This window comes from Lepidochelys kempii, chromosome 4 (genome assembly GCF_965140265.1).
Source record: "Lepidochelys kempii isolate rLepKem1 chromosome 4, rLepKem1.hap2, whole genome shotgun sequence".
NCBI classification, from domain to species: domain Eukaryota; kingdom Metazoa; phylum Chordata; order Testudines; family Cheloniidae; genus Lepidochelys; species Lepidochelys kempii.
Window position 1 is genome coordinate 55,683,153 of NC_133259.1, and position 14,332 is coordinate 55,697,484.

The 14,332-nt window shown below is 42.8% G+C and overlaps 1 protein-coding gene across 11 annotated transcripts in view; it reads right to left on the minus strand.

Moving 5' to 3' along the window:
• NR3C2 (nuclear receptor subfamily 3 group C member 2) overlaps positions 1-14,332 on the minus strand; it is a 280,863-nt gene that overhangs the window by 14,450 nt on the left and 252,081 nt on the right. For all 11 annotated transcript variants that reach the window (XM_073341308.1, XM_073341312.1, XM_073341313.1 and 8 more), the window contains one exon: positions 5,457-5,587. In XM_073341308.1, coding sequence (XP_073197409.1) covers positions 5,457-5,587 — 131 coding nt within the window. The remainder of the gene's footprint in view (positions 1-5,456; positions 5,588-14,332) is intronic.

Below are 14,332 nucleotides of genomic sequence, written 5' to 3' on the forward strand. Positions count from 1 at the left end.
AGTTTGACTGACTTCCGTGGAACTAGTACCAATGGTAACGAGCGTACCATTGTCTATTTGGAAACTTCAACCAGATTATTCACTGTAATAGATACTACACCCAGTGGTAAATGTTTGTGGGATCAGACCAAAACTGAATCCTGGACCTGCCCTTGAAAAGGTTACTAATAACTCTCAACAATGTCATGGTGTTTCAGTATTCACTAAATTGTTTAGAACAGATATTGTTGAATCATGAAACAAATGTAAAATCTTGGATGTATTAACTCAGGTCTGCAACAAGAAAATTAAATACTTCAGGTGCAAGAAGTGAGTTTATTTTCTAATAGTTAACTATGGTAGAGGATTACCTAGAACAGGATTTTTTTAAATGTGTGGTTGGCATCTCTACAGAGACTGTCCTGTGAACACCTTCCCTCTTAATCCCACAGTTCACCTTCCTTCCCACTGTGATCACAGAATGTCCATGTGGCTACTACCAAAACTACTTACACGGAATAGAGTTAGGAATGAATTTAATAGTTTTTTAGCTGCCTACTAAAGCAATTTAGCAGTGGGAAATAAGGAAGAGATCTACAATCATGTGACCAGCAAGCATCCTGTGAACAACCACCAAGTGCCCTGGGGACCACAATATGAGAACCTCTGGTTTAGACAAGCTAACAGGTAATGTGTCAATCTGAAAACCAAGAGTAAATAGATTTCTTTACACATTTTCAATTGCAATAATAAACTTGAAGGCACACAACATTCAAAGACAGCTAACACAAAGCAACCATTGTTTTAAATAGATTTGTGAGCAAAGTCCATACCGAATGAATAAACCCAACCACCCTTTTTTGATGGAAATATAAATCACCTTCAGTAAAAAATAAAATAGTTACAATATGCCATGGCACTTGCATAAAATGCAAGGACTTCACAATTTCCTCAATATTTACAAATCCATCCAATTAAAAGTAGGAAAATATAACTTTTGATCAACACTCCTGTATTTCTGATGGCATTATAAAAATGTGAATTAAAGCCATACTTCTATTTCTGTCAAATATTATTTCTTTATTTTACTGTTATATTGGAAAATTATTACACCATCATCTTAGCCAGATTATAAAAAGAAGAAATAAGATCACAAATAAAAGAAAGTCAAGCAAAACACTAAATTTTGGAGGTCTGCCGAGTGTTTCTGATTTTACTTATTAAATGCAGAAGGCATACTGGCAATCATCCAAGATTCATGGGCTGGGGAAAAGCAAGAAAACAATTGAGATGTAATGTGTGGTTTCTTCCACATGTAAATGGAGTGAAACTTCCTTGATGTGGTCATCATAGAAGTTTCAAAGCAAAAACTACACTACATGTGACATGATTCAATAATAATGAAAAATAAAAATAAAAACAAGCATGGTATTTTCTATCAGAATATAGTATCAAGGTGAAGTTATTAGAAACTGGAATTATTGCTGATCACAGAAAATATTCTATATGCATTATCATAATCTTCATTTTATCCTACTTTCTTCCTCCCTATTAAAGTTACACAATGTAAATAAGCGGAATATCCCAAAACTGACAAAAAAATTTCTGTAGATTTTCAAAGGACATCATTGTCCATTTCAGACTGAACCAAGTAATTTAGTTTACCCAACAAGTTCTTGCAATGAACTCTTACAAACCCATTTGTTAATAGTCTAAGAAAAAGGTAGAATAATACACATTTATCTTACTGAAACAACTACCGCCACATTTCTATATGCAATTAAACTATTATTACTTTTCTATAGTTTCTCTCCCTTCACTGCTAATTACAAAAACAGGAGATCCACTTATTTATTCTACTCTGTTCTATCATATATAGTTTCTTATACCACTCTCACAATCATAGATAGTATCTGAGCACGTTCCAGCAGTGCATTAAGCAGCATAACTAATATCTGTCACTTGTGGTTTGTTCTTTCTCTCCTCTTGTTCCCAGGGAGAGAATTGTCCTGTGTCCCTGTTGAGGGGAGGAGACAGAAAGCCGGGTGCTGCTGAGCTCCACTTGGCACTGCACCTGGGAGAGGTTCTAGTATGGAGCTGGCTAAGAGCCGAAGGGTATGTTGACACTGCAGCTGGAAGTGAGCCTCCCACCCTAGGCAGACAGACTTATCCTAGCGAGTCTTGAGTTAGCATGCTAAAAGTAGCAGCATGGACATTGTGTCTTGGCCTGGAGCTTGGGCTCTTATACCTACGAGGTTGGGAGGGCTTGAGATCCCAATTTCCAGCCCAAGCCACAATGTCCACACTGCTATTTTTAGTGCATGAGCTCAAGCCCAGGCCAGGAAGCTCACTACTAGCTGCAACATAGACATGCCTGAAGTGGCCCCTGACCCAGGTCAGAGCAGCCCTCACCTCAGCTGCCAATAGCTCACAAGTAGAAACCAGGAAGAGCTGAAGTGCAGTGAGTCTGAAGGTTCCCCAGATGAGCACCCCACCCCAGAGCTGGTGCATCGGTGACCAGATAAAAGGAAGGCTGTGGGCTGTGAAAGTGGACTCCCTCACATACCACCAGGGGGTTGAGCCACCAGTGGAGAGAGGCAAGGACCCGCTCCAGGACAGTGACTACCATATTCAGGCTGTCGCACCCCGAGCAGTAGACTGAGGTGAGCCATGCTTGGAACAGCCAGAGCTTGGCGTGCCAGGTCATGTACATGTGGCCAAGGAGACTCAGACATCCTCTTGCTGTCGAGGTTGAGAAGCTCTGAAGGCCCTGAATGATGCCCATGATAACTTGAAAACGGGAATCCGGTAGGAGGGCCCATGCCTGAACGGAGTCCAGGACCGCCCTGATGAACTCCATCCTCTGGGTCAGTTCTAGGGTTGACTTCATTACGTTGAGGAGGAGACCCAGCTGTTGGAACATATACCTGACCAGGTGGAAGTGAGACTGCACCTGCTCTCTGGTGCGGCCCCGAAGCAACTGGTCATCGAGGTAAGGATACACTTGCACCTGCCATTGACGGAGGAAGGCAGCCATGACCGACATACACCTGGTAAACACCCGGGGGGCTGTGGAAAGGCCAAGTGGAATGGCCGTAAACTGGTAATGTTCGCGGTTGACCACAAAGCGCAGGAAGCGCCTGTGCACCATATGAATTGCTATGTGGAAGTATGTGTCCTTCATGTTGAGGGCGGCATACCAGTCTCCAGGATCCAGGGAAGGGATAATGGTGCCCAGGGAGACTATGTGGAACTTCAACTTGTCCATGAATTTGTTGACCCCACGCAGGTCCAGAATGGGCCGGAGGCCCCCACTGGCCTTGGGGATTAGGAAATAATGGGAGTAAAATCCTTTGCACCTTAATTCCCGTGGAACCTCCTCTATCACTCCCAGGGTGAGGAGTGCCAGAAACCTCCTGAATAAGGAGTTGCTTGTGAGAGGGGTCCCTGAAGAGGGATGGGGAAGGGGGTGGGAGGGCGGGAAGGATCAAAATTTGAGAGAGTATCCCGCTTCCACTGTGTGAAGGACCCAACGGTCCAAAGTTATTTGAGATCATGCATGGCGGAAATGGGATAAATGATTCAAAAAAGGTGGGGAAGGATCCTGCAGTAAGTCTGGTACACTGTCCTCAGGCGTCCCTTCAAAAGGCCGGCTTGGAACCAGACGATGGTTTGGTCGGGCCCTGGCCTTGTCCAGATGGAGGGTTGGAGGGCTTCCTCATGCCATTCCACCCCTGCCGCCTGTAAAAGTCCTGCCTTGGCCGAGGAGGGTAGGAGTGCTGTTGCGGCTGCTGGCGCTTGAAGTGCTTCCACTGGGTTTCTGGGGTGTGCATACCGAAGGACTTCATGGTCATCCTTGAGTCCTTAAGGCTATGCAACCTAGAGTCAGTCTGCTCCGCGAACAGGCCCTCCCCATCAAAAGGCAAGTCCTGCAGCGTCTGCTGAACCTCAGGGGGCAGGTCAGAGGCTTTCAGCCAGGAGGTGCGCCTCATGGCAATCCTGGAGAACAAGGTACACACGGCCGAGTCCGCAGTGTCCAGTGAGGCCTATAAAGAGGTCCATGCCACGGTCTTGCCCTCATCAACAAGAGCCCCAAACTCCTCCCTGGACTCAGGAGGCACAAGCTCCTTGAACTTCAGCATGGAGTTCCAGGAGGTAAAGTTGTAGCGGCTCAGGAGTGCCTGCTGATTGGCAATCTGGAGCTGGATCCCACCCGTAGAATACACCTTGCAGCCAAAGAAGTCCAGCTGCTGGCATCCTTCGACTTGTGCACAGGGGCCAGCTGTCCGTGCCTCTCCTTCTTGTTCATGGCCACAATCACAAACGAGCAGGGCTGTGGGTGCGTGAACAAATAGTCATACCCCTTTGAGGGGACAAAGTATTTACGTTCTACCCCCTTGGCCATAGGGGGAATGGAGGCCGGGGTCTGCCAGATGGTTTTGGCACCGGTCTGGATGGTCTTGATGAGAGGCAGGGCCACCCTTGACGGACCTTCTGGGGCCAAAATGTCCACCACCAAGTCCTCCAATTCCACCATCCTTCTCCGGGTTTCAGTGCCACTTCGGTTCTGGGCAGTGGGAGAGGTGCCGAGTTGATGTTGCTGGCTTCGGTGCTGGGGAGTGGTGGTGCATGGGTCTTGAGCAGAGTCCAACAGCAGCACCGCCTCCACTACCGCTGCCAGGTGCTGCGCACCGAAGAACTCGGTGCTGGGTCCTGAGGAATAAGTGCCGCCTCCATAAAGAGCTGCTTCAGGTGAAAGCCCCACTCATTTTTAGTCCGAGGACAAAATCCCTTGCACTTCTCAGCTTGGTGAGCCTCCCCCAGACACTTTAGACAAAAGTTATGGGGGTCGTCCCTTAGCATGGGCTTAGAGCAGGACCTGCAGGGCTTGAATCCCAGGGACTTGGGCACGAAGCCCTAAAGAAAAATAGTCAGGGTGGAGGGTAACCCCCCAACCTGACTGCCACTAATTAAAACAAAAACAAGAACTACCAACAAAAAACAAACAAAGAACTATCTAACAAAGCTAGGGAAAATGTGAAGACCTTGCAGAGCAAGACGCCATAGTTCCAACAACTATCACGGGCGGTAAGAAGGAACTGAGGGGGCGCTAGGTCAGCTGGGTCATATATTGAGCGCCATGCAGGCACCACTCTAGGGGGTTCCACAGCCGACCCGACGGATGCTGCTAGGGGAAAATCTTTCCAATGGCCGTGCACGCAGCACATGCACACGTAATTGGAATGGATACGAGCAACACATTTCAAAGAACAACAGTTACAAAGGTGAGTAGCCGTTTTTTCCTTGCTTTCCACCCCTTCTCTTGCAAACATATGAACCTCCAGGACAAAATTTGCTTCCTCTTTCGTTACTCCTGTAGTTAAATGCCTTGTATCATTTTATGAATTACAGGTGCTAAATCAATATGCCCTCTAACAATTAGCAAGTGTGCCAGGTAACAATAGGAGCTAACCTACCTGTGCTTAACAGCAGCAAAACTTTCATTATGGTATATTCTTCAAAACTAATCTGCAAGCGAACAAACTGTAGGCTGATCTGGTGCATCCCCTGGCACAGTTCAAACATTGCAGACTGACGCATCCTCTCCCTGCAAAGGAAAAACAGAACAGCAGCATGTGAGAATGCAAATGCATAAGAAAATCCAGAATGGCAACCCATGCATCAGGGAAGCCAAAGTGCAACCTTCCAGTGAAATGCAGCCAAATGCAGAGTTCTACAATAAAGCCTGCCCCTCGTTCTTGTTTAGCAACAGATTTATGGCCTACAGAGACTGTATGTGCTCCATCTTATTGTGAGTGGCAACCTCTTCTATGTGCTCCAGGAATGAGAGAAAACAGAATGCAACCACTTTAAAACCAGCTGACCTTTCCAAATCCTGATCACTGCATTCTGGCCTTGGAGGACCCAGAACAGAGTCCTTTTAAGCTAAGAGGCCCATCACGACCTAGGCACATAAGTCGATTTCAGTGAACCAGGAATTTTCGTTAACTGGGCTTACTATAGGGTAAGCTGGGGTAATACTATACTAGTGGGGGAAAGCTACAGAAATAGAGAGAAATAAAATTTGAAAACAAATTTGAGATTTAAATTTTGAAGATATTCGTAATAACACACTAGTAAAAAAAAAATAAATACAAAATTAGGTTGTCAGTGTCCTTTCAATTTTTTCCTGGCTGAAGGCAACATTGACATGACGGTGTTCCAAAGGAGATGTATTGGCTGTGATATCTGAGCCCATGTTGTGTAATGTTTTGAATCAGTTACACAACTCTGCTCAGAGAATTGGCTAAGTATGCGTGTGTAGTGAGGGGAAGAAATACGGTAACAAGAGGAAGGATAAAGTATATGGTCAGTTTTACACAAAAATGAGGGGCAGTCGAGAGATTCTTTCAGCATACAGGTAGATGTCTTGACTTAGACAACATCATTTTGGATGGTGCTGTATTGTAAAAATACAACCAACAGTTTTAGGAAATGAATGAGAAATGAGGCACAATGGCTTATAAAAATAAAATGAAATTCATGACCGCATGTTATCTCCTTCAAATCACTGGTATATACCACGAAGGAGTTAGCAGCTTAATGCTGTGGACAGACATCTGGGTATTAAAGAGGATATCAGGACTAAATAATAGTGCATCAGCTATTCTAGATTTCTGTGTTGCTAGCTTTAGCATTCGTCCACCCCAAATAACTTCAATTTCCAAAGCTGTTCTAACTATTTTCCTGGCAACATAGAAGGTCAAGCTACAAAGATAAATGTGTGCTACAATAAAAGTGAATCTGATAAATTATTTTCTAGTTATTGAAGTTTATGTTAGAGCTTAGTATAGTTCACTGAACTGCCTAAAGGAAACCATTTTTAAAGTGAACAATGAACTTTTAGGTATTTAGTCAAACTGTTGCAGTTCTGTTATATTAGAATACCAATGGCTGACAAAGCATATATATTTATGATGCCTTTATAAAGAAGAAAATGCCTTTTTGTAATCCCATGAGATGATCTGAAATGAGGAAGTTTATACAAACCAACCTCTTATTAACCAATTTTCTTTTCTATTTTAAGAGAAGTTACATAACAATATGTCAGCATACCACACCATATTAGAGATAAAAATTTCTTAGTCATAGTTTAAAACAAACAAATTCTACTTTCTCTTCATATCTCCAAGTAGCTCTTTTCTTAGGCAATCTCAGACTAAACTATCCTGTATTAAAATTTAAGACAGCGCTAATTAGAACTTTGCTGTGTTTAAGATACTATTGCAAGACAGAAAGGGTAAAAGTAAACAGCCATGAGGACCTGGATTGTTTGCCTCACTTGTAAAATTAGGATATAATACGGGTGTTGTCATAAATATAAAGGGAAGGGTAACCACCTTTCTGTATACAGTGCTATAAAATCCCTCCTGGCCAGAGGCAACATCCTGTTACCTGTAAAGGGTTAAGAAGCTTAGCTAACCTGGCTGGCACCTGACCCAAAGGACCAATAAGGGGACAAGATACTTTCAAATCTTGGGGCTGGAGGGGGGGAGGCTTTTGTTTTGTGCTCTTTGTTTACGTGGTTGTTCTCTCTTGGGACTGAGAGACGCCAGACAGAAATCCATCTTCTCCAACCCATCCTAATCCAAGTCTCCAATATCGCAACCAGTATAGGTAAGCCAGGCAAGGCGGATTAGTTTATCTTTTGTTTTATGTGAATTTTCCCTGTGTTAAGAGGGAGGTTTATTCCTGTTTTCTGTAACTTTAGGGTTTTGCCCAGAGGGGGATCCTGTGCGTTTTGAATCTGAATACCCTGCAAAGTATTTTCCATCCTGATTTTACAGAGACGATTTTTACCTTTTTTTTTTTTTTTTTTTTTAAATAAAACCTTTCTTTTAAGAACCTGACTGATTTTACCATTGTTCCAAGATCCAGGGGTTTGGGTCTTTGATGATTTTGTAACCAATCGGTCAGGATATTATTCTCAAGCCTCCCCAGGAAAGGGGGCGTTTAGGGCTTGGGGGGATATTTTGGGGGAGACATCTCCAAGTGGTCTCTTTCCCTGTTCTTTGTTTAAAACGCTTGGTGGTGGCAGCATACTGTTCAAGGACAAGGCAAAGTTTGTACCTTGGGGAAGCTTTTAACCTAAGCTGGTAAGAATAAGCTTAGGGGGTCTTTCATGCGAGTCCCCATATCTGTACCCTGGAGTTCAGAGTGGCGAAGGAACCCTGACAGGTGTATAATAGAGCACTATAATTGTTCAATGATCACTAGCCATTTTTTATTGATCAGCAACACTTTTCTCTACTTATTCAAAATATTTATTCACATAATACAGCAACTGGATTAAGTTCAACTAATTATTTGAACCAAAGAAAATGACTTTTCAAACATACTGTCAAGGTTCCTTCCCCACTCTGAACTCTAGGGTACAGAGGAAAGACCCCCTAAGCTTATTCTTACCAGCTTAGATTAAAAACTTCCTCAAGGTACAAACTTTGCCTTGTCCTTGAACCCTATGCTGCCACCACCACCAGCGTGTTAAACAAAGAACAGGGAAAGAGCCCACTCGGAGATGTCTTCCCCCCAAAATATCCCCCCAAGCCCTACACCCCCTTTCCTGGGGAAGGCTTGATAAAAATCCTCACCAATTTGCATAGGTGAACACAGACCCAAACCCTTGGCTCTTAAGAACAATGAAAAAGCAATCAGGTTCTTAAAAGAAGAATTTTAATTAAAGAAAAAGTAAAAGAATCACCTCTGTAAAATCAGGATGGTAAATACCTTACAGGGTAATCAGATTCAAAACATAGAGAATCCCTCTAGGCAAAACCTTAAGTTACAAAAAGACACAAAAACAGGAATATACATTCCATTCAGCACAACCTATTTTACCAGCCATTTAACAAAAGGAAATCTAATGCATTTCTAGCTAGATTACTTACTAACTTAACAGAAGTTCTGAGGAGTTATGAAGAGCATTCCTGATCTGTTCCTGGCAAAAGCATCCCACAGACAGAGAGACCCTTTGTCCCCCCCTCCAGCTTTGAAAGTATCTTGTCTCCTCATTGGTCATTTTGGTCAGGTGCCAGCGAGGTTATCTTAGCTTCTTAACCCTTTACAGGTGAAAGGGTTTTGCCTCTGGCCAGGAGGGATTTTATAGTTCTGTATACAGAAAGGTGGTTACTCTTCCCTTTATATTTATGACACATACAAACTGGTTGGTGAAAGAGAAGAATCACAGTGTATGCAAACAAAGACTTATTAAAGCTTCCTGGTGTTTTCTCTGTTTCCTTAGCAGATTTTTTTCTTCTTCTGAATGCTAAGAAAATGTTCTCCCCATTATTAGGTGTACTCTACATTCTCTCCTCTTTTCCACCCTCTTCTAGCTTAGTTACAAGTAGCATGCCATGTTATTTTTAATTTGCCATGATCCATCATGGACTAAGGATATGAAAAGGAACAGGAAAATCAAAAGGAAACATTTCCAACATTGAACACTGATTAGAATATTCTTAGACTTTCTCACTAGAAAAGCAAACAAGATCAACTGTTATTATTTATTAAGTATCGAAAGTACAGAATATGGAAAAAGACATAGTCACTGCCCCAAAGAGCTTACAATCTAAGACTGCAACATTTACTCTGATTGAGTATAATTTATTCATACAGCAATCCCTATGACTTGAATTGGACTATTCATGTGAGTAAGCTCTACACACAAGTAAGGATGTGCAGGATCAAGGCACAGAATATTAAATTAAAATAGACATTTTTAAAACTATGGCAAAATGGGTCTACGTTCTAACATTTCCTCTTTTAGTATTGCAGTAATGGCTGAATCTTGATTCTCTGAGCTATTCCACCTGGCTGTCTGGCGACTGTTATACTATTGCTGCACTAGGATGCACATCAAGTATCTCAGCGCCTATAGCAATCACTCTTTAAAACTTTTCTGTTTTCCCTTAGATAGGCAATATTTCCTATAGTTTCCTATAATTTTAAAAGCAATACTTAACAAATGCTGTAAATACTAAGTTAATGTTATTAAGTCACCAAACGCAATTAGGAATTTAAGGATGCCCATTCTATTCCCCGATGCCACAGAGCAATCCATAACTCTTTGGGGCTGTGAGGTGACATAGTTTGTGCATCAAGTCAAGAAAGCTCTGTATCAAACTTCTGCAGAGGAGCAATGGGCAAAGGGAGAAATGAGGAAAAATGGTCCTTATGCTACCTGCCCACCCAGAAACTCCATAAGACAAAGCAGAAATTTGCATAGAATAGGAAAAAATGGGCCCAGTTCTGCCTTCACATACATGGGTGCAAGCTCTGGGTGAAGTCAGTGGAAGATCTGCATGTGTATCTAAAGGGAACATTTCATTTATTTTTCACTATTAAATGTGCCTGTGCAAAATATAAAATCACAGATAATTTAATTCTAAAATAATACAATGCAATTTGAAAATCCAGTCCGGAACTCAAATCCCCCACCCCCAAACCCATATCATTAGGCAAAAAGCTGGGTAAATAGAGCCCTAGGGCCTAACCAACTGTTTCTGTTGGACTAGTAGGAAAGTAATATGTCCTACCATCCCATTCTGTCCACATCTAGGGGCTGTTTTTGCCCAAATCAATCTCCATTGTTGTGATAAGGCAAAAAGAGTGAGGGAGTCCCTAAGGTAGCCAAAACCAAAAATACATAGGGATTTGTAGTTCAAAATCTATACCTTGAATTGCAATTCAAAATGAACAGGAAACCACTGTAGCTGAAGTAACTAAATGGCAAACAGCAAAGTGAGCATTACTGCATATTCAGTGCTAACTCAAGTTCCTAAGTGGAGCCCCAAGAAAAGCTCACTGCAGAAATGCAATGTGCAGGTGATGACAACATGGGTAAAAATTGTGAAGTCAGCTTCCAGAAGGAAGAGTTAAAAATCTCTCTGCCAAATGATGATGAAAAAAGCATTCCTGGCTACTAATGCTACTTGGGAATTTTATTCTCTCTCAGTTATATAGCTGACAATATTGTTTAGATTAGACAAAACTAGAGAAGCATCTGGCGAATCAGCAGGAGAAACTAACAAAGCTCAGTGACTGGTCAGAACTATAGCTAATGAAATTCAGTGCATGTAAGGTTAGGGAAATTTCTAGAATCACGGATAAAATTATTTCTATCTACTCATATACATACCTGGGTTCTAAATTAACTGTAACGCCACAGGTAAAAGAGGAAGGACTCAGGATTTCATGACCACCATCACAACCATGAGATTATCCCTGGTGCTGAATGCTCAACCCATGCATCTGGTCACACTTTAGATCTGGTGTGCAGATTAAGGTGAGAGGACTGGATATTATACTGTTGGTTTCTGTGTTGAGTTTAAGGTGCTGGCTTTAACCTATAAATCACTCAATGGCCAGGACCTTCCTACCTGATAGGCTACCTGTCCCTGTGCTATACTGCTGCAGTCAGTCAGCCAAGGCCCAGCTTTGGAATTCACTCACCCTTAATCTGAAATTGCCCAAAACTGAAATAATAGTATTGAAAAGGGACTGAGTTCTCCTATTTATCCACTCTCCTAATACACACAAAAAAGGGATAATGATAGTAAAAGGTAACATTTAAAAATTACAAAATGAAATACATTTTTACACAATGCATATTAATGAGCCATAAGACACCTCTGAGGCCAAGAGCTTAGTAGGATTTTTTTAAAAAACAAATTTGTATGAATCATTAACTCATTATTAAGTAATAATTAACATTTACTAAGATAAAAGTTTTGTAAGGAAAGTAATTCCTCATACTTCAGGACATAAACCAACTACTAACTGCCTTGGGCTACCGAGAAACTTGAAATTCGCCTACAGGTGCCATGAAGTCAGATAAATATACTGATCCACATACACATAAATTATAGATTAGAATCGATGCAGGATCCTTCCCAATTTTAGCTTGACTTGCTTATACACAAGAAATGGACCATGCTGTAACACCCCAGACTTTACATCTAATACCACAAGTCACATCATTATGGATGAGTGAATGAAACATCTTGTGCTCAATGCTGTCTCTGGTTTCTTATTCCTCTACCCTCCCACCTCCTTTAACGGGGAGGACCTTTTGACTGGACAGCAGGAAATGAAAGACGTCCAAAACTCATGAGTGCCAGGAATGGGGGGGGGGGGGCGCTACTCCCCTGTATTCCTTATCTCCCTTTGGTTCTCTACTTAGTCGTTGGCTGGCTAAGAGGGGAAAGGGCCAGCTGATTGGCTTCCAAGTACCCCCCCACTACCTATTTAAAGTTGACCAGACTTTTCAAAAGCCTCTTAGGGTATGTCTACACTGCAACACCAAGTCTCAGAGCCTGGGTCAATTGACTTGCGCTCACAGGGCTACAAATAGCAGTGTAGATGTTCCTGCTCAGGCTGCAGCCTCAAACCTGGTAAGGAGGAAGGGTTTTGGAGCCCAGGCTCCAGTCCAGATATCTACACTGCTATTTTTAGCCTCACAGCACAAGTCCTGCAAGCCCAAGTCAATTGACCTGGGCTCTGAGATTTGGTGTCATGGGTTTGTCTTTGCAGGGTAGATGTACCTCTACTCTCCAGTTAGCTGCTCCACCCTCCGTTCCCTTAGTTGAAGATTAGAAGCTGTGAGGCTTATGATGCTACGTCCCAGCTCCCAGCCTCTGACACTCCATCCCCCTGGTGTGTCCTTTGGCAGGGCGGGGGGTGTTAGAACAGAACTAAGTCTAGGGTAGACTCTCTTCTGAGTTATTGTTTGGTTTGTGGTTAAAGTCCTGTGATCTGCGTTGGAACCAATTAAATGCTTAGTATTTGAAAGCATGAAAAGGGCAGCGTAGTGCTCCTCCCCAAGGTGTAATTAATACTCATTTAAACCCATCCCATGTGTCTGTCAGACATTTGCCTGTTTGGCCTAGTCAACACCAAAGAGTGTATTGAAACAGTTTGTACCTTTATTAGCATAAAAATGATCGGATTCTAAGCATACATATTGTTACAGTTGTTTTTTGTTTTGGGGTTGTTGGTTTTGGTTTTTTTTACATATTCTTTCTGGTTCTGTCATTGGTGTTTTTCTTTTATTGATGTATGTTTGCTTAAAGGAGAGGCATTTACTAGTTGCGATCTCGATTATTCATGATTGTTATTATTCATCTAGTCTCCTATCCACACTGTGCGCAGATACAGACTTATTTAGTTTACTTCCAGGAATTACTTGCAGATGATGTAACGTAGATAAGCTGAGGATAATGTTGCACAAAAAACTAGTTGCCAAATAGAGAAACAATGTGGGTAAGATAATATATTTTATTGGACCAATTTCTGTTGGTGAGAGAGATAAGCTCTCGAGATAGCCGGAGCAATTCTTCAGATCTGGGACAGGTACTGGATACAGTTTTTAAAGGATGCCTTTTTGTCGCTAAGTGCTTCTTTTACTTGGTTGTTTAGCCATGGTGGCACTTTTTTGGTCCTCTTACTAAGTTTTTTAATTTGGGGCATACATTTAATGTGAGTCTCTATTATGCTGTTTTTTAAAAGTTTCCATGCAGCTTGCAGGCTCTCTCACTTTTGTGACTGCACCTTTTAATTTCTGTTTAACTAGCTTCCTCATTTTTTACTCCTGGGGGAATTCTGCGTTATTGCGCAAACGCAGAATTAATGTCCCTCACAGATCCCTCCCCGTAGAATAATTGATTCTGACAGGAAGGCGAAGGGAAGCCACGAGAGGGGTAACATTGCATTTACACCTTTCACCTACCAGGGGCTGATGTGGCACCAGAAAAGAGGGCAGTTGGCGCTAGGGCCAGAGCAGCCAGTCGTGGAGAAGGAGGTAGAAGCTGCCTTCCTCACAGAGCCCTGTCCATGGGGCCAGGTGAGAAGGCAAAGGATATAGGGGTGATGGACAGAGCAGGGCACACAGGGTTGCTGGGGGGGGGGAATCACACACTCTGGGGTTCAGAAGGTCTAGTCATGGGAGCATAGGAGTTATTGGGGTGACAACATTGAGCAAGTGGCTGAATGGGAGTGGGGTTGCAGGACCATATGGGGACATGTGCAGATATGTCTGGCTGAATGGGGTGTGGGGGTGCAGGGACACAGCGGGACAGGGACAGATGTGCCTGACTGAATGGGAGAGGCTAGAGGTCAGCCAGAACAATCCTGCACTCTGCCAAAAAAACCCTGTTCCATACTCTCCCACCCATACCCAAAAACCCTCCAGGTTCACTCCTTACCTCCTTCCCAGCAATTATTTCCCTCTCCCTTAGCTCCTCCATACCCCTGATTCCTCCCAGCCTTTGCACTGCTTCTGAGGGTGTGGGAAATA